Genomic DNA, 19,836 nt, shown 5'->3' on the forward strand with positions numbered 1-19,836 from the left:
AGCCCAGGTCCCCAAAGGATGCTTATACAAGCTCAAACATCGTGTCACACTGCGCGATCGTCCTGCCTTGGACGACAGACTGAGCGAGGAGTTGGCATAAGATAGGGTCATGGCACTCGCGCCCGATCACCAAGACTTGATCCCATCCAAAATTCCTTGGAAGATCCCAACCCCAGACGCCCGAAAGACCCCTTATATGTTCAAGAAAGTTTCATGCGTCAAGGAGAGGCCCGCAACAAGGTAATACATGGAGGGATATTGACAGCGCCCACCTGCTCTTGGAAATCCCATGGTGGGTAGCAACCTTACCAGTGAACACTGAACAGTCTATCTTGGAACCTTCGCAGGAAAAGGTAAATGAAATCCACATCATATTGACCCTGGTCTCACAGATCCAGGGTCCACAACACCGGACTCCCACCATGGGGAGTACGTAATACTACTGCGAAACGTAAAAGAAAAAAAGAAGGGGAAAAAACAGTCCACTTCGAAATGAATCCCAACGAAAATTTGGAACACACATTACACCAGATCGTGATCATACACAGAAAACTCCAAGTCAAGCCCGCCACGAAAAGGAGCGCACAGAGTATCAACAGTAAACTCTGGGAGGAGGAACAAAAAGTTAAAAGATGAAACGAAGGGACACCAAGAATGCAAAGCCAGCGGCAAGCTCGGAAAGCAGAAGGAATCAATCGCAAAAGGGGTGTATATAATAGCGATCATGATCCAGGGTGAAATGAAGGGAAGTTAACGCCATGATGGTCTATACAATGAATGTAAAATGTCGGACATGGATCCTCGGCAGGTGAGCAAATGATTGCGAGAAGGACAAGGAAGGCGGTTGAAGAGAGAAGGAGGGGGAGAGAAGATAATGGTCATGGAAAAATGAATAAAGAGGCAAAATGTGTCGTTCAAATCGACTCGTAGGAATTCTTCAAATCCCCCATCGATTGCGGAGTCCCTCCGCCCAGCGCTGATATAGCACATCGGATAATTGCTTCGTGTGTTCCATGCCAGGCACATTTTGACCGGGCATGGTGGATCGAGGCGGAGATTGAGGAAGGCACTCAACCGTGTGCGTCGATTGTCGTCGACGATGACTCTTTAGATGAGGATTACTTTGCGCTAGCACCAGGCGAGGGCGGGATGGAGAGTCGGGCTGTGCGGGAGCCGCGGGGATGAGGGAAGCGAGACGCGGATCGGCTGAGATTCGCTCGTTCATGCTTCGAATGATTTGATAGAGGCCTTCAGGGTCGCACATCTCCAAATCACTCCAGGCTTCCGCTAGTCGAGAAATCGCTTCGCGTTTCTCTCCATCTCCAGTATTGGCAAGGACCTCTTGGCAAGATAAGCCAACTGCCTTGCTATATACTCGTCGGCCCAGTTGAGCCTCTCTGCTCGTCGATTCGGAAGGCGAGTATGGCTTGGGACTGGTGTTTTCGTCGAACCCGGGCGGGACTCTGGGCGCAGCAGGGTCACTGGACACTTTGTCTGAGACACGTCGGAATTGGCGGACTGTGGATGGGGTATTTCCAAAGCTGAGATCTAAGCCAAGGGGCTGTTTCACACCGCTCGACCTGCGCTTGGTGCTCGTCTGACGGATGGAAGGAGATCGTTCGGCTGGCCGTTCGACAGTCGGCGTCCGTCGCACCGTCGAGTTTGCTTGAATAGGGGGTTGGTTTTGGTGCTTCGGAGGCGCTGGAGGTGGGGAAATATGCAGGTCTTGGAGGAGTTCAGAGGGGTCACATTCATCCTCTTCTTCGTCAAGTGTCGACCAGTCCTTCCCTTTCGGCACCCACATGGTGGGCGCTTTGACAGTGTCGAACACCCAATCTTCGTCGTCTTCGGTGGAAGGTGCCCTGGTGAGCGTATTGCTAAAAACATTTTGGTGTTAGCTTGGTTCGTCACGTTTTATGATTGCCCAAAACGTCAAAATGCTTACAGTGACTCGGCATAGTACTTGACGTCTTTGCCGACCCCTCGACCTGCGTCCCATTCCTGTTTGCGTTGGATAAGCTCCTGTAAAGCTTCCGTCTTTCCAGCATTTCGAATGAATTTGTGGCGTAGCAATTCCTTTGCCGTTGGGCGGCGGTCCGGATCCTTGGTCAGACACTGAGCCACAAAGTCCTTGAATGTGTTGCTGTAATCGTTGCCTTCGAGTCGTGGCGCTGGTTGTTTGGGGATGAGAAATAAGACCTTCATCGGGTGGGTGCTAGCGTGAGGCGGTTCGCCATTGATCATCTCGATTGCTGTGATCCCCAGCGACCAGATGTCCGCCTTGAAATCATACCCTGCCTGCTGGATGACCTCGGGTGCCATCCAGAAGGGTGTCCCGACGAAAGTGTTCCGTTGCGATTTGATGTTGACCAGCTGCGCCGCCACGCCAAAGTCCGCCAGCTTGACCTTTCCGGTATTGGAGAGCAAAACATTCGCAGCTTTGACGTCGCGATGAATCTTTCCTTCCGCGTGGAGATAATCTAATCCGAGGAGCAACTGTTGGCAGACAATCGCGACGTGGGCTTCGTTGAATACGCCCGGTTTTAGCTGCCGGATTTTGTCATCAGCTGAAGGACCGTCAGTGCAGGGTGGAAATGTCCAAGTATCCTACCAAATCCAAGCATGACCCGCCTCCCAGATATTCCATCACAATCCAAAGTTTGTGGCCCTTCAAAAAACTCGCTTTGTACTGCGTGACGAATGCACTGGCGCAGGTCGCGAGGACAGAAATCTCCTGTTGAATTTCCTGAATATCATCTTCGCTGGATTCGAGATCGATCTAGCATCGGGAGGGAAGACGAAAAAGTGTCAACAAAGTGGGCCCCATCGGCAGCGATAGAGGGATCGGGAGCGTACATGTTTAATTGCGACGATCTCGCCCGTCTGCTTGTCAATGGCCTTGTAAACGGTACCGAAACTTCCGCCTGTGGGCGAGCAAGGAAACAGAAATCACAAGTTAGCCGATTGAATCGCCGGGATCTCAATATTGACAGTCGCGACTCACTTCCCAGCTCCTCCATCACCTGATAGCGGTTAGACATGTCGTCGGCCATTGTTGGCGGATGTCAGGGTCGAATCTCGTAAATTCCCGAGCAGACAGGGCGACCACCGATTTTGCGACGCTCACTGTTGAAGATGCACGGAACTGGGCAATCTTCAAAGGTCCGCTCTGAGCTGGGAGAACAAAAAAGAACTCTAAGTTTTGGGGCGGCAACCAAGAGTCAAAAGAGAGGATGTGAAGCAGAGTCGGGCAGCTAAAGGGGTGGAGCATCGATTGCTCAGCTAACGATAATTGTCCAAACAACAGCAGCGTTTCGCATGGCAACCGGGAAGCCTGAGAGGCGGCAGAGTGGGGGAGACGCTAAGCTTCATCGAGAGTGCCTGAAACGCAAGGAAAGTGACGGGACCTGCATCACATGCGCCCTGGAACCTGGAGAAGTCAAAACTCTATGTCCAAGGGGCATGATCCCATTTTTGAGGCTCGCATAACGGCAATTGGGTTCAAGGGGAGAGGTGAAGAAAAGTCTAGATTTGGTGTTTTTCTGGAGGGGCCAATATCATATATACAGGTCTACCGTACACTAGTACTCAGCCAACGACATGCAGTATTAAGATCACTTGTCGGTCGCACCGCTTAGATGTATTTGTACGGGTTCATGATACCGTTCTGGAAAGGAAGAGGTTAGTCACACTTTGTCCGAGATTTGCGCCTGGGAGATGAGATGTGGGAACACTACTGACCGGATCATACAGCGCCTTGAGCTGCTTCATCAATTTCACCATGGTGTCATTTTGGCTGTACCCAATGAACTCACGCTTGGCAATGCCCAGTCCGTGCTCAGCACTGATACTACCCTTTCGCTTCTGAATCCATTCGTATACCCAGGGCTCAATCGCCTTTTCCACTTCCTTGTTATACTGGCGCACGGCCACATTCAGGTGCAGGTTTGAATCACCCATGTGCCCGTACCCAACCACGGCGCGGACCGGGAAGCTGTCGTCATCGCCAACCAGACCCTTCTCAGTCAATCGTTGCTTGCAGTCATCGACAAGCTGGTACAACTCGGGCAAAGGAATTGACACGTCGTACTTGTATGTGCCACCCAGGTGACTCAAGGCCTCGGTAATACCTTCACGCCAGCGCCAGATAGACTGGAATTGGGTCTCATCCTGCGCCAGCACACCGTCGGCCACGATCCCCTCGCCCATGACATGCTCAAGGAAGGATTCGAGCTTTTCCATATCGTGCTCGGCGTTGGAACCACTGGTCTCGACTAAGCAGTAGAATGGGTATTCGCTCTCAAGAGGAAGCTTGTTGCCAGTAGATTCATGCACCAACCGTTGACTGCGACCATCCATAAGCTCGAACGCAGAGAGAATTTCGGAAAGCTGGCCCTTCGCCTCGCGATAGGCCCGCTGCACTTGCTCGAAGCTCTCCACACCAAAGTAAGCAACATTGACGGCCTTGGGTCGAGGTGGGCAGATGATGGCCACCTTGGTGATGAGACCGATAGTGCCCTCGGAGCCAATGAAGAGCTGTTTCAAGTCATACCCGGTGTTGTTCTTGCGGAGAGTCGAAAGCGAGTCAACAACAGTCCCGTCCGGCAGGACTGCTTCCAACCCCAACACGTTGCCGTGCAGAGAGCCATAGCGCAGAAGACGCAGACCTCCAGCGTTGGTTGCGACGTTTCCTCCGATGTGGCAGGATCCCTTTGCTCCCAAATCGAGGGGGAACAGGTGGTCGCGCTCTGCAAGGTACTGATCCGCAACCTCTAAAATGACACCCGCATCCACAACCAGTACACCGGAAGCCTCATCAAAGGAATGGATCTTGTTCATGCGGGAGGTGTTGATGACAATCTCGTCGAACACGGGCACCGAGCCCCCGACGAGACCAGTGTTTCCTCCTTGAGGCACCACGGCCAATTTCTTTTGGTTGCAGTACTCCATGACCTTACTCAGTTCCTCTGTACTTTGTGGCTTCAGGACGAGCCGTGCATGACCGCGGTATTTGCGCATCCAGTCACTGTTGAACGGCTCGATATCGTCGGTGGCATCGGCGGTGACGCCATCCACAACGGCGGATTGTGACCCCAAGAGCTGCTTGAAGAAGGCGACATCGTCGGCCGTCAGCTCACCAAAGTTGGGATCGCGCTTGACGTTGGGATAGGCGTCACTAGTGTATTTGATCTGTCGGTCCGCTCGAACGGTGGAGCTCACGCTGAAGCTGCGGAGACCGGTCGCGACCGGGGAGTGAGGGAGAGCGGATCGAAGGATGATGCGAGGTCGAGGCACGCGTGCCCGCCGCAATGCGTTTGACAAGTTGCGAGCGCTAGACATCGTGGGGCCAGAGCGAGAATGGGACCGATTGTGGTCATGAAAGGGCAAAAGTGAGCACGCCGTCGAAATTTAGAGGATGGACTAAAGCGGACAATTTGAGGGTGGAGAATCCACCCTCCGATCTTCCCCCGACGGAATCCGTATTGCACCATTTGCAGTAGTTGCCAGGCGGTCGGTAATTCTTCCGTCGAGTATGCGTTCGGCGATTGTCGGCGAACCCTTTGCCCAGATTTAAATGTAAAGTAGTCATCCCCAAGTGACTTAGTTATGAGTGGATGAATAGTAATCTTGCTCAAGAAATTCTACATTTGAGGTTTAAGAAAAAGCTTGAGTTATACACCTGCAAGAGGGTATACGTACATTAATGTCATGCGCAGCTACGCGGAGTCGAAAGTATATCGCATCAGTGAGTTTCAGTCTCGAGTCATGTGTCAGTACAGAGCATCCATTAGAGGTAGCTTTGTGACCTAATAAGCATGCACCCAATGCACTAGGGATTTCCCAATGGAAGCTGCTCTTTAACACGTTCTGGAGCCTGGGAAAATCAACACTTCATGCATATTGGACACGAACATTTTCAAGCTGGGTCGGAGACTCAAATAGTTGGGTCCAACTTTCTCTGGGAGGCGCATGCTGAGGCTGCGCTGGACTTATGGCTCGACCTACTAAGATTTGAGGTCCTTGCTGGCGTTTATACTGCGGACGGGCGGAGACCCCCAGCATACCCATTCGGCGTCACCATGAAGACATGAAGCAGGGGGGAAGACATGAAGCAGGGGAGAACAGAGGCAGGTGGAATGTAGAGCAGCCGGAGTTGCCCACTAGAGTGACCAGACTCAAGTAGGACCAAGAGCCTCACGTCATACATAGGTGGGCCATCGATCGCTGCCCAGTTCAAGCCAGGTACCGTCCATCTTCCGCACTTTATCTGGCCTTGGGGATCTGGCACATCGCTTGGCCCTGGTCAGCTTGGAGACTTGGACAGGTTGAGGAATGGAAGCTTAGGGAGGAACAACCTTAATTGGCCCTGGGGTGGTCTTGCCCAGATTTGACGAACATTCTAGGGACAAGGGAGGAGAGGCCCGGGCGACGGGGCTTTGGGCTTGAGCCACCAGGTTGATGTGCCTAGTAGATCATAGGCATACAACTAGCGGTCTTCAAACGGATGCCTCGAGCGGCTCCACGAGAAGTGACTCCCACCAAATTGGCAGGAAAGCACGTTCTCTTCTGATGATGCCGGATTAGAAACCTGCGTGACGACTGGACGGTTACAATGCAGAGTCCAGAATGGGAGTTAGTTACGTCATGTCGGTGCCCCGCTGCAGTGGCCGGAACCTGACAAGACCGGAGGTCTGGCGGGGAGAGCACCTGTGAAATTCTCACCGACTAAAAGGTAGTTTGAACAGGTACATACTCTCTTCGTACAGACATCCCAGAAAAAGAAATGAGTTCGACAGTGCTAGTCACAGGAGCCACGGGCTTGCTGGGTCGCCAATTATTCAACACTTTTCAACGTGCTGGAGTCCTGGTTGTTGGACAGGGTTTCACTCGTGCCGCTCCTCCCACCATCCTCAAGGCCGATCTCGAGAAGCCAGAGGATATCAAGACTCTTCTCGATGAGGTCAAGTGAGTCTCGAACCGGTTTGCTTGATTATTTCCTAAATCCAATGGGCCCCTTGCTGACCAGCACTGCTCACAATACAGGCCTCAGATTGTTATTCACAGTAAGCCAAGCCGCACTTTCAGATCTCTCGGAACTTCAGAGACCCCAGCCACAGTGTTCTACTTTGAGAAGCTGTGAGGCTGACTAGCAATAAAACTTTAGGTGCCGCCAACCGATCTCCAGATTTATGTGAGAAAGATCCTGAGCAAGCACGCAGGGTGAATGTCGAGGCCACTCGCACACTAGCGGAGGCATGCCAGACTCGCGGTGCATTTCTCGTCTACATTTCCACCGACTACGTGTTCCCCGGCAAGGAAGGCGAAGCTCCCTACGAGGCCGACGCAAAGACCGATCCTCCCAACCTGTACGGTCAATTGAAGCGCGATGGTGAACTAGCTGTCCTCGAAGCCACCAAGAACTCGGGGCTTGGAGTTGTGCTGCGCGTACCTGTGCTGTATGGAGCCGCCAAGGAGAACTCGGAGAGTGCCGTGAATGTCTTGCTCGATGCCATCAACAAAGCACAGGATGAGACTGCTGGCGTGAAGATGGACGATTGGGCCCAACGCTATCCTACCAACACGGAAGACGTGGCTCGTGTGGTCCGTGACATTGTCATCAAGTATCTGAAGCAAAAGGATCAGATTCAGGACCTCCCACACATCTTGCAATTCAGTTCTGAAGACCGTATGACCAAGTATCAGATCTGTGAGAAGCTGGCCGAGGTGCAGGGCTGGTCTCTGCCAGGCATGATCCGCAATTCCCAGGGCAATGAGCCCGGTGGTGTTCAACGGCCATATGACACACATCTCTCCACCAAGGCGCTGGTTGACTTGGGAATCGATGTGCGAACCATGGACTTTGTTGCCTGGTGGTAAGTGATTCTGTTCTAGTGCTATTCTGACTGGGCAATTGCTGATCGATTCATTCTTGTTATTCTCCCAGGCGGAAATACTTGGGTGCTGTGAAGCACTAGAGTGGTGATGGGTCGTGTCAGCGGTTAGATGGTTGATCTGTGCCGCACTCGGTACTTAGAAAATGAAGTATAGAGAAATCATACCACGAGAAATGACGAAGAGTGAAAAAAAGAGTCCATCTGCTCCAAAGTCTCTGATTTCTAGCTATCACTTGTATTCCAAGTGAGCGTAGCTCGGCTTAAGTCACGGTTCCCATCGAGGGCAGCGAGCTCAGTAAGGTAGAGACTAGAGTCATAGGTCACTCCTATAGACACTACTGGAGCAGAACATGATTTTCTTACCATTGTTCCGTATGGTCGGTACGTACCCGGTACTGTAAATAAGGTATTCACCAAATGATGGGCAAGGTCAATAACCAATCCTATTAATATCTCTAACCTGAGGACCACCAAAAAGCCGACAACAAGAATCGAAGAAGCAGGCTACACTCGTCCGACCGTCGAGTTTCACATTGTATCGAGCTGTGGACCTTTCCGCCCCTGCGATTCAGGACGCGCCCGGTTGTGGAGCAACTGGACTCCAGGGGAGATTGCGCGTGTGCCCCGTATGCGCCCGGCGGGTGCCTGTGAGCTTGCAGGGATCTTTCTCTGCCTAGCAATTTGGACTGTGTTGGTGGTCCTGGTCCTGGTCCTGGTCCTGGTAGTGGAGATGTTGAGATTTGAAGGATGGTGTGTAATGTGTAATGTGTATTGTGTAATGTGTATGTGGGTGAGGCGCGTCTCACTCGGTGAGTTTAAGTGGTCCAATGACTCGACCAAGATGGACATGGCGAAAACAGAGACCGCGCAGTGAATCAACATTGAACAGTGAATAGTGCGCATTTGTACGGTACGGATCCAGTCAGACAATGCCAGCAATAACGATGTCGCTCCAAATTAGACGGGATTGAAAATTCAGCTCGTAGCCACGGTTATATGTAGGGACTAGGGATAGGGTTTATCAACTATGTACCCGGTAGTTATGTACTACCTTATGTAGGCCAGTACCTAGTGTAAGTTGGTGGTAGCTACGGACGGAGGAGACAGCTCATATTGAAGTGATCATAGATCATCCGTGATGAGCCTGATCAGTAGTAGCAATATCATAAGGGGACTTTCCTGATGCTTTGTCAAATAGGAGTTCACCATTTCGAACTCCTCATCAGTCTAGAAGGTTTTTTTTTCTTGGACCAGATTAACTATCCTATCCCCGATTCTTGGTAGTGTTAATGTTCAGCTAAGCACTTTTCGTGTAAATAAGGTATCCTTGACGGTAAGTTGCAACTAGTAACTACTTAGTCACTAACTAACTAGCAACCAAGTTACTACTTGCAGTACGCACTGAAATCATACTCCTGAAATCAGTCTCCTGTTAAGTTGCGAGCCTTGAACTACTTTGATTCCGGGGCTCTGCCGATCGGCGTTTCTGGACTCGGCTCATTGGGCGCTAGCTTGTCAAAGGGTTTGTTTAATTTCCCCCACTTTTATTCTTTGAACTCTCTTCGAGTCTATAATGATTACCTGTCCATGCCACTTCTTTGGATGTCCGTAGAACAAGGGCTTTATGTGACTAACTAGGCGCATGTTGGGATGCAAACATCCAGTATAAGCAGCTCAGCCAGTACCAGGTAGGCCCATACTATTAGAAAAGTAGGACTCTACCAGTAATCAGGGTAAAAGTGGCACAGTACTGCCATGTCCTTATATGGACTTTTGGGGGAGTAGCCGCGATTCTACTCAAGTAGTGGAAGTTGAATTATCCGCTTTGACTTTTTCGAAGAGCCCCAGTGCACGACTGTCGCGTTCAAAATGCAACTGAACCGTTCCATACTGCGGATAAATGGTTATTACCTTTCTCTTCACTCGCGCACTCTCTCTTACTGAGAGAGTCAGATACTGTTCAATTCGCAGGACACTGCAAGCAGTGTCCCAGTCCTCCTTGTCCACCGCAGGAAGCAAGTGGAGCTCGTTTTGCGCCACAAATGCGGCCCCTGCAGCACTGCACTCGGTTCTCCCCAATTCTTCTTCCCCCGCCCCGCTGTCAGGCCCTTTTTTCTTTGGAGATTTCCAGGTTCAAGTTGGATGTCTGTGCTGCCCGAGTCAGATTACTTAGTTGACCCGAGTCAGTTTTCAGTTTCACAACTCAGCTGTATCTCGACAGACCACATGTACCTCAGACATTGTTCTGCTGGTTTTCTTTCGTACGCGCTGCACCCTCCTTTCCTGCGACAGACGCCTTGGCTGGTCGACAGTCTCGCGACGACAGTAGTCAACCCCAGGCCCCCCCTTTTTTGAGTTTAGCCAGTTCCCTTGAAGGCGGTCACACGATTACTCTGACGGCCTGGTCAGAAGCTGTGTGGCGCTGATATCAAACGAGGCCGTCGCCCGCAAGACTAAATTTGGTTCTACTGTCATCCCCTCTGCTTCTTCCTTTCCAGTGATTTCTTTTCTTCTTTCTGTTATCACCCTGCTTTTGTGCTTCGTGTCTTGATGAAATCGTGGGCTTTGGAGCACCCCGACTCATTTCGTGCATCTCTACCCAAGGGCGCACGACAAGTAGAGGCGAGCATTAGGCCTGTTCAGCAGTGAAGCCTCACTGCGTGCTTCCCACCTCTTGACTACCCGACACCCTTCATGCGCTCTCCCTTCACTACTCACTAGGAGTCCCTCCAGCTCAGTACCGCAGTCCCTACTTCGATCGAGGGGGGAACCCTGGCGTGCACCACCTTACTACCTTTCCTTGTGGGTCTCCCACCCCCAGAATGCAACCGTTGGCTGCAAGCGCAAAGAGACGGAGGTGTCAACACAAACAGTCAAGATCGATTGTCGATCAAGCTCCCCTGAGAGGAATGTGCCCCGCGAGTCCCTGACCATCGCTCCTTTCTGTCCCCCTTGAGTCCACGCGGGAGTGGAGCGTCAGCAGTCCCAGGTCGCATGCGTCCCTGAGTACCCCCTCGGTACCATTCCTCACAGGACCCAAAGAATGGGGGATCACCAGCGCAGTGCACCAGGCGCACCGCCGTCAAATGCGCCGCCTCGTGCTGCCGAGGATGTTGGGAACAAGCAACAAAATCCCTCAATCGCCCGGAGTATGTCTCGGTATCGTCGCAATCGACCGGTGGTTGCTGTCGACCCGGCTGCACCTCCAACACCGACTGCACCATCATCTGCAACAGCAATTGCACAGCGCTCCAAGGCGCAATGTCTGTTAGAGCAGCAAGAAAAGAGGATACCCTTGGCCTCCAAGGGGAATCAAGAGCGAGAAAAGGAACAGCACCGACAGAATGCAATGGCCCAATTGACTGGAGAAGCCAAGTCCAACAAACCCCCACCCCCACAACTATCAACAACGTCGCCATCAAAGGCAAGATCGGCCAGGCCAAATCTACCTACAGAGAAGACGTCGACTCGTGAAAAGCCCGTCCAGAATGCATCATCGCGAACCAACCCGATGCGTGAATGGTCACCGACCAAAGATCCGGCAGCCCTTCCGGATCAAAATCGCAAATCAATCTTTCAAAAGGTTGGTCTGTCGCGGGCCAAAGCAAGTCAGCCACAAATCAAAGTTCCTCCGACCGGGCCAGCAAAACCCAACTATATTGGCACTGGAGGGGGAGGTATTGTGCCGGGGACAGATGCCCCAGTTTCAGCCGTAAATGCTGGAGAACGCCTGGTGATGGTCAAATATGGCGACAAGAGCGCAAGACTACCAGTGACACCCTCAACGAATGTACAGGATCTACTAGATATAGCTAGAGCGCGCATCTCACGGCATATTGACCCGAACGCATTTCTTCTGATTGAATCTTTCCAGCAGATTGGCTTGGAGCGGCCATTGCGACAATATGAGCGTGTTCGCGATGTGTTGAACTCCTGGGCCGCAGACGACGATGGTGCTTTGCTCGCCGTCCCCGCATCGAGTCGGGAAGCCGTAACTCCGCTTGAAGCGTCGAGCGTATTGTGTGAAAAGCCTCCCCATACCACCGTCTGCTGCTACTACTCTCATCGGCCCCGCAAGTGGGACAAGCGATTTGTGACGCTGCACAGTGACGGGCAAGTGACCATATCGAAGAAAGAAGGCTCCAAGGACTCTGCCAATGTCTGCCACCTGTCAGACTTTGACATATACACCCCTTTACCCCGATATGCGGCCAAAGACATCAAGGCCCCGAAGAAAATCTGCTTTGCGATCAAAAGCCAACAAAAATCCTCCATGTTTCTCTCCACCGACAGCTTTGTTCATTTCTTCAGCACCAATGATCGCGCCCTTGGAGACCAATGGTACCAAGCAGTCCAAAGGTGGCGGAGCTGGTACTTGGTCCATAAAGTACGCATAAACGAGCCCGTGGCCCCCAACGATAACTACGAGCGCAAGCCATCACTCATTCAATCTGCGACGCGAAATCTCCCTCCCGCCCAAGATGTCCCGCGCATTCTTCCCTTGAACCGTCAGAACAGCGAGCCGGAGCCTGCTCAGCGTTTAGTGGAACGTCAGCAAGCCGAAGCGTCTGTGTCTCGCAGGAAGACCACTCGTGAGCACCGTTCGCCCCCATCATCCTTCCCCGCGACCCTCACCCTGGATACGAGGTTGCCTTCCCAGAAGGCGGGCTCCATCAATGAACAATCATCACCAGAGGAAGACCAGGGACAGGTTTTTGCATCAACCGGACTTCTAGGGAAAACATACACCCAGCGGCAGCATGCAATGCGTGAGCGGGAAGACCGGGCGAAGAAAGCGCACCAAGATCCCTTCACTAACGCGGGCCTCATTGGCTCAAACTCCGGGAGCGCCTCCAGTACTCAGCCGAACAGCCGTACCAACACACTCACTCGCGCCGACCATGGCGACCGATCGATGTCCATCGGTCAGGCCCAAAAGCCCTTGGTTGATTTGACACCCAAGTTTGTAGAACAACCGCAGCATCTGCGCAAGGGCCGTGGAGTCCGAGTCGAGCCCGGGCGACAATTGATTGAGGCGGCCACTGGACCTGAGCCGATTCCCGGAGTTGCGAGTGTGCCATCTTCGACGACCTGGAAAAGACCGACTGTCGAGCCGCCCTCGCAATCACATCCCCATCGCTCGAATACGACAAAGAGCGGACGTCCTTCAAACAGGGCGGCGCCACATAATGCAGGACCCATCTCGGCAGGCCCTGTCTCTTCCTCGTATGAGACGTTCATCGCAAATAGCTTACTTGCGAACGCGGACCGCAATCCGAGCACGCAACCGCATCACGGCAAAGTGTCCCTTGGCCGGGGCGTCGCCACTGGAGATCGTGATGCGACCCGGCCTCTGCTCGACATGTCGGACGAGAATCCCTTTGCGGAAGGCAGCTTGTTGAAGAAGTTATAGCGCGGCTCTCCACTATGAGGCGTGGACATGGGGACTTTTCTGGTTCGAATCTATGAAACCTACGCCGATCTCACACCATATCCATGTTTTTTGTTCTTGTTCTTTCTTGGTCCTGATACCTAGATGAAGGGGCATGTTGCCTGCTGGATGCTTTGCTGCCGTCAATTTGAGCGAGACCTGGTGATCGGGCAGACATGACTTACTGTATTCACTGGGTTATTTCGGAGATTTATTTTGACCTTTTCCTTTGTTCACGCCCAGATACCCCATGATCATTGAGACTTGCGTTGTGAGAAAGCGCTTGGATCTCAAATAGCAAATAATCCATTGATTGAGTGTAGCTCCATCTTTCAAGCTACGAGAAGTAAGTTATAGCTCGGTCAACCACAAGCCAAGCATGCGCTATCAAGCAAGAAAGCCAAAGCTACTTCCTGCCCAGCTTGAGCCATCTCCCTTGTCTGACTGTCTCAACCCTTTAATCCTTTACACCGCTTGATACACTCGGATGCTGCGAAATTCCCAATACGCATTGTTGAAATTGCTGGGATTCGTCGCCACAAATTCCGCACACGAGCCAGGACACCCCGACATCTGCGTATAATGCGATGCCATGGCCGCATATTCTCCACAGAGATCGATATTGACGATGATGTTCAGATTGCGGAAATGGCTCTTGATATTGCAGTTTGTGCTGGGGAAATCCGCGAGAGGAGGACCCCAGGACGACGGATTGGGCGATTGGCCGTTGGCGATGTCCAAGGGCATGGAATCGCGATGGAACACCCAGATTCGAATGCCTGCGTCGCGGATTTCGAGAGCGTAGACCTGGATAGTTGGGAATCGGTGGGTTAGTTCGCGTATCTCAGAGCAGCCACCGGGAGGCTGGTTGTGTATGTCGAAGCTCGTAGAGCCTGACGGTCAGATCTCACTCGCAAGGAAGCCCGATGATACTCACCCCTCCGCCTCTCGCATTAAAGTCCGCGCCATACGTGGAAGAATCTCCCATCACCGCACAGCCCGCATTCCCACCCACCGCGATATCACAATCCATCGACACCGCAGTCCCCGTAAGTCTCCGCTCCCCTCCCATACTACAATCCCCCAATGCATGCAAGGAGATCTCATTCCCCTGCACGCCGGTATTATGCGACTCGATAATGTCAATCTCGCCGTTCTGCGGCCAATGCAGCGTATCGCTCATCCAGAGCGCGGGCCAGGTGCCGCAGCCGTGGGGGGTGTGGGCGATGTCGAAGAGAAAGAGGCCGGAGTCGTAGGCTTTTTGGGACTCGATGCGGACGGACTGGCGGCCTTTGGGGCCTGGGTTGGGAGTGGATGCGTCGACGCGGAGGATGGCGGTGTTGGAGGTTGCGTAGGTGAGGTTGAGGGATTGGGCAGATTGTTTATTGACGTAGCTGGTGGTGGGGGAGGGAAATAGTGAGCTATCACATCATCGTGCACTGATACACCTCTGAAGGTAGATGGAGGAGATTGGGATGGAGGGAGATCGAGAGAGAGAGAGAGAGAGAGAGAGAGAGAGAGAGAGAGAGTATGTGTGTGTGATAGAAAGAAAATAGAACGGGGGTGTGCAAGTTGGGGTTGGATGTGACTGAAGCGAAGCTCGAACTTGGGTCTTCTGTCTCCATCTCCATATATACTGGGTAATAAATAGGTATAATCTCGGAAGATGAGCATGGTCTCACCTGACATATCCATCAGTTGGATCTTTCCCAGAGTAGTAATTGAAGTGATCGAAGAACGAAGGTCCGTCATAGACATCACGCAGTCGGTATTGCAAAGGAGCATAATTGGGATACGCCTGTGCTGGCAAGGCCATGCTGGACCACAGCATCAGGGTCGCTACCAATGCAGTCATTGCTCCCATGATGGAAACAGTTTTTGAGAAATATCGAAACCCTTTTTTTTTTCCCCTGGCAACCCTTTTAGAAGAGATCGTAACAGTCTTTGCGTAAGATGGCGGCTTAGGACCGTGGGTAGAAGAATGGTCTCTTGATACGGTGCTCGAAGTAGTGGAGAGGGTTCGTGAAATCAAGTTGCAAGAATCTCCAGAGCAAAGACTCGGCCATAAATGTCCAAAGCTAGCGTATCGAAACTTGTAGACGCGATTCTGAGATCATTGAGTCTCTTGTCTGACTCAGTGATTGCGGCTAATGACAGATGTCTGGCGCCGACACCGAGGCTTGAAAGGAGTATCCATGTTTACGATGGAGATCTAGATCTTTTGCCTGGAGCGACTCAGGGATGCAATGATCACTTCGATTCCATTCATACATGACATTGGATGAGGAGCCGAGTGGAATAGAGGCATTGAACTCAATGATGTATGATGAAAAAGTATGTCACTTGTCTCGAGAACAACTCGATTCCTTCAGCAGGAGTACCAGACATAGTACCGCTGACCTTCAGCTACCTAGTCTTTGTCGGGTAACTACTACTCTATCGTGATGAGAGGATCAAGCAAGTCGTGGATGCAAGATATGACTCTAAAGGTCTGAGTCGCGGGAGATGATCAAGATCGTCGTCTTAGATTGGTACCGGTGATCCAGAACCTGAATTGATGCATGTGATAATCGCTACGGATATATGATGCTCAAATACAAGCTGCGTAGTGGTACACTTCAAGATGACCCTTCAATCTCTGAATCTTCCCTACAGCAAATATCCACGCTCAGGGTAGGTAGCTGGCCGATGACCCCCTATGAATCTGATACATTCTACGTCACTGCGACAAGTCTATTCTCAGCCTCGATCTAATGTGGCTTCGGAGACTTCATGGACCAGGCCATCTAATGGAAATCTGCTGGATGGTCCAAGCAAAAGAGTGTCAAACACACGATCAACAACTCGGCCGACGAGAGTGACGACTAGCTGTATCTACACCTACTCTATCCTCCAATCTTGACGTGGACTGCACTGGCGTATGCGAATATACCATGTTGATCGATATAGACTCATCATGTCGCCGTGGGAGATTTTACTCCATTCGAACTTGGGAGCTCTGCCACGCGGGGTAACCCGCCCAAAGGTCTCCAACCTCCAATTCTCTTGGAGAAAGGTGGGGAGTGGAGCTCATGAAGTCATGAGAAGTCAGGAGATGGCAGCACTTCTTCACCACTGATCAACCCTCGGAGAGTTGGACTTGCCTTTATTTCTGCACTTTCGCTGAAAAACGTGTATATCTGTCTCATTCTCCATCGCCCGCACTCTACTTGGTCAAGTCGATCGAGAAGACGGTGCCCATTATTGTCGTGACTTTCGCGCCCCGATCTACCCCAATTCCTCGCAATGTCATCTATCCGGGTAGCCATCATTCAATGGCATATCAAGGTACGCGCTGCGGCCACCGATCGTATACAAAGGAGGGCCCAACAATCCATCTGACTACCAATTCTTCAGCCACTCGCCCCAGAGGAGAACTACGCAACAGCGTGCTATTATATCCGCCAAGCTGCCGCAGACGGAGCACAGCTGGCAGTATTACCAGAGTAATCTCATCCCGATCAACCCTCGCAGACCGGAAAATAAAGACAAAAAAAAGGCCATCGCAAACATCAAGAACAAGCGAAAGATTTACCGGACGTCCCAAAGATCCCTGTACCCAACTGACTCTCATTTCACCCAGATATCATCTGAGTGGCTGGGTCCCGGACGATCCTCGCTGGAGCGAGCAGGCAGGGCAGTCGACCACGTATCTCGAGAACTACAAAGCCCTAGCCCGAGAACTGAAGATCTGCCTTGTACCAGGCACTCTCATCGAGAAACAATCCCGATCCAACCCGACCAGCGAAGAGAAAGACTTTCGCCTCTTCAATGTCGCCCACTTCATCTCCGACAACGGCACAATCCTGGGCTCGTATCGCAAAAAGAATATCTGGCATCCGGAGCGACCTCATTTGACCTCTTCCACCCATGAGCAACACGCAGCTATTGAGACACCCCTCGGACGAATCGGATTACTGATCTGTTGGGACTTGGCCTTCCCCGAGGCCTTCCGTGAACTGATTGCCGATGGAGCAGACGTGATTATCATTCCTACTTTCTGTACGAAACTTCTCGCCACCCAGCCACTCAGCCACTCGGCCTGGGATAGAAAGCCTGACTAACGAATCTGGACCCCACAGGGACCCCTCATGATGCATCTGCCGAGTGTCTTCGCGTCAATCCCAACTCAGAAGCGCTCTTCCTCGAATCCACGCTCACTGCACGCTGCTTTGAGAATACCTGCGGTATTATCTTTGTCAATGCCGCGGGTCCAAAGGAGGACTTTTTGGGTCTATCCCAGGTGACCCTTCCTCTTGTGGGACCGATCACGAAAATGGGCAACGAGGAAGGGCTGCGCGTGGTGGATATGGATCTGAATATCTTGAACATGGCCGAAAGAAATTATAAGGTGAGGTATGATATTGGCTCGGAAGACTGGCACTATTCATACAGACACTCCAGCATCTCTAAATGAACAGATCGAGATCGTGAATGGAGATTGATGACCACTCAACATTCTCAACCTCGACGGCTCGTGCTACCTGGGTACTCGAGAGAGTGACCCTCGGGCCTTGGTACGACTCGATCAGAGAGAGAAGGAGGTACCTCTTCGCCGTTACCCTTGTTCCCTGCTCCATTAAAATCGCAGGCGTCCTCGTCAATTCCTCATTTCTCATTTCGCATTTTGCATTCTGCATGTCTCATTTCTCAATTGATTTCTGTGATTTGTAATACCTAACATGGAAGAATGGATAAAATGATAAGATGGAATGCTAAGATCAAAAATTCAAAATTTCACTGAGCTCAAGTCAGACACGGTAGCATATCATCAGTCCACAATCATCAGACGGCTCAATGGAAGGGAAAAGCATCTTCACTCCTTCCGCAATTAGTGATGGTCACGGCGCGGAGAACAAGCAAGGTATTCCAGCATCAGATCAAGTCGAGAGACTGCCAGTGTGGTAAAGTCGAAGATCTGGCTCGCTCGAAGTTCCAAATACCCAGCCGGTCTGTAAACGGCCTGCAGAAAACGCATGTGACGGGGGCCGAAGAATGACAACATGAGAACCTGGGTATTGTCAGCAACAAAGATGTGCCCTGGTGTCCATCAGTGTTTTCCTTCAAAGAAGATCCACTCACTGGAAAGTAGGACTCATTGTCGAACTGTGGCTGATTCAGGCGATTGAGAATCACTTGAGCAATTGCACCGAGCTCACCGATCAAAATCCCGTGAGGATCGCCGCTGTGCCCGTGACAAACGGCCATTCGAACATGAGGCCAGACCTTGGTGGTCCGTCCCGAGCGATCCTTCCATTCACTCACCATCTCACACTTCCATCCAACATGCTCTGGTCCAAGATCGTGAGACAACATTCCATGATCACGGGGCCAGCTATTCGGACCGAGCTCTCGAGGCCAAGTGTACTGTGGAAGAGGGACACTATCAAAGGTGTATTAGAAACTGTTAGAATGATCGTCACCCAGGCCAACACAAGTCAAGTTGTGCGCAAGTTTACCACTTACGGAATGCTGATCCAACCCACTGCCATAGAGATAGGGTCGTTAGGCTCTTCAATCTGCGAGTGGCAAGTGTAAAGTAAGTCAATGTAGCGATACAGACGTTGACTCTCTCGCATGGCCGCACGCTCAATGTCCAAGCGAGAAGCGGAGTTGCTGGCAGGATCAGGAAGTTCCAAATCCGTCAATTTGACATTATCCGTCATCAATCCATGGAAGAGCTCTTGTTCAAGCTCATATTTACTGAACTCAGACACCGGCATCGGCTGGAAGATGGTGTGATCCAACGGGTTCAGGGGATCAAACTCTGTGATCTCGATATTAAAGCGAAGAAGGTCGTCGATCTTCATCGTCATGAGGGAGAACGTGCGAAGTACGCTGATGATATTAGTCACAGATTGTCTGATGAGGTCTCTCTGTTCACCAAGATTGGGTCGAACTGAGGTGGTGACTTGTCCGGCATCTCTTTCCCATCTAGGTCGAGTGGTAGAGACAGGAAACTCCATCTTGGCTGTCTCCTGCTCCCTCGAGGAGATTTGCTGCTGTGAGACTGATGAAAAGAGATGAAACTTTGGCGAACAATGAGATCAGGGATGGATTAGAGAGGTTGTCTTGAATGGAAGTCGTTGTGAGTCTGTGATAATCACGTTGACCCAGGGAGGTAGACGACATGGAAAGTGACCGGCACTTTCCACAGCTTTGTAAAACGACACATCTGGGTGATAACACAACTATTTGGATAAATAACCGCCATAGCTCACGGTCACGGGATTGGTGGATGACGGCCAGTTGTGTATGCCCTGTCCCAGCTTGAGACTTGCTGAATAGAAATATTTCATGACTGATGACCATAGCGGGCAAAGGCTATTGAAAGGCCTTTTAAATGCCTATTGATCTGGTTTCTTTTATCGACCAGAGACGTCTAGAGAATACTCTTGTAACTCATACAGAGCGACGCTAGTGATTCATTCCTGTCTCTAGTATCTATCAACCTCAGCCACCTAGCGAATT

At 51.5% G+C, this 19,836-nt stretch overlaps 7 protein-coding genes across 7 annotated transcripts; 3 read left to right on the top strand and 4 right to left on the bottom strand.

Moving 5' to 3' along the window:
* Window positions 1–937: 937 nt before the first annotated feature.
* On the bottom strand, window positions 938–3,053 carry N7539_009568 (STE20 family serine/threonine-protein kinase; the record flags this gene model as incomplete). Its single annotated transcript, XM_056939163.1, has 5 exons — window positions 938–1,877; window positions 1,946–2,547; window positions 2,612–2,779; window positions 2,857–2,924; window positions 3,005–3,053. 5 exons carry the CDS (start codon window positions 3,051–3,053, stop codon window positions 938–940), a joined length of 1,827 nt encoding a protein of 608 aa, XP_056785658.1.
* A 581-nt stretch (window positions 3,054–3,634) lies between these two features.
* N7539_009569 (FAD-binding oxidoreductase) lies at window positions 3,635–5,340 on the bottom strand (the record flags this gene model as incomplete). The annotated part of the gene is made up of 2 exons (XM_056939164.1): window positions 3,635–3,667; window positions 3,742–5,340. 2 exons carry the CDS (start codon window positions 5,338–5,340, stop codon window positions 3,635–3,637), a joined length of 1,632 nt encoding a protein of 543 aa, XP_056785659.1.
* Window positions 5,341–6,784: 1,444 nt separating this feature from the next.
* N7539_009570 (dTDP-4-dehydrorhamnose reductase family protein) lies at window positions 6,785–7,878 on the top strand (the record flags this gene model as incomplete). The annotated part of the gene is made up of 3 exons (XM_056939165.1): window positions 6,785–6,966; window positions 7,045–7,064; window positions 7,166–7,878. 3 exons carry the CDS (start codon window positions 6,785–6,787, stop codon window positions 7,876–7,878), a joined length of 915 nt encoding a protein of 304 aa, XP_056785660.1.
* A 3,060-nt stretch (window positions 7,879–10,938) lies between these two features.
* On the top strand, window positions 10,939–13,308 carry N7539_009571 (uncharacterized protein; the record flags this gene model as incomplete). The annotated part of the gene is made up of 1 exon (XM_056939166.1): window positions 10,939–13,308. The coding sequence occupies one exon, from the start codon at window positions 10,939–10,941 to the stop codon at window positions 13,306–13,308; it is 2,370 nt and encodes a 789-aa protein (XP_056785661.1).
* Window positions 13,309–13,791: 483 nt separating this feature from the next.
* Window positions 13,792–15,190, bottom strand: N7539_009572 (glycoside hydrolase family 16 protein; the record flags this gene model as incomplete). Its single annotated transcript, XM_056939167.1, has 3 exons — window positions 13,792–14,133; window positions 14,264–14,720; window positions 15,009–15,190. 3 exons carry the CDS (start codon window positions 15,188–15,190, stop codon window positions 13,792–13,794), a joined length of 981 nt encoding a protein of 326 aa, XP_056785662.1.
* A 1,421-nt stretch (window positions 15,191–16,611) lies between these two features.
* N7539_009573 (carbon-nitrogen hydrolase family protein) lies at window positions 16,612–17,782 on the top strand (the record flags this gene model as incomplete). Its single annotated transcript, XM_056939168.1, has 4 exons — window positions 16,612–16,653; window positions 16,723–16,811; window positions 16,949–17,367; window positions 17,448–17,782. The coding sequence occupies 4 exons, from the start codon at window positions 16,612–16,614 to the stop codon at window positions 17,780–17,782; spliced, it is 885 nt and encodes a 294-aa protein (XP_056785663.1).
* A 414-nt stretch (window positions 17,783–18,196) lies between these two features.
* Window positions 18,197–19,331, bottom strand: N7539_009574 (uncharacterized protein; the record flags this gene model as incomplete). The annotated part of the gene is made up of 3 exons (XM_056939169.1): window positions 18,197–18,376; window positions 18,448–18,748; window positions 18,832–19,331. 3 exons carry the CDS (start codon window positions 19,329–19,331, stop codon window positions 18,197–18,199), a joined length of 981 nt encoding a protein of 326 aa, XP_056785664.1.
* Window positions 19,332–19,836: the final 505 nt, after the last annotated feature.

This window comes from Penicillium diatomitis, assembly GCF_028827545.1.
Source record: "Penicillium diatomitis strain IBT 30728 chromosome Unknown utg000018l_segment0_segment0, whole genome shotgun sequence".
NCBI classification, from domain to species: Eukaryota; Fungi; Ascomycota; class Eurotiomycetes; order Eurotiales; family Aspergillaceae; genus Penicillium; species Penicillium diatomitis.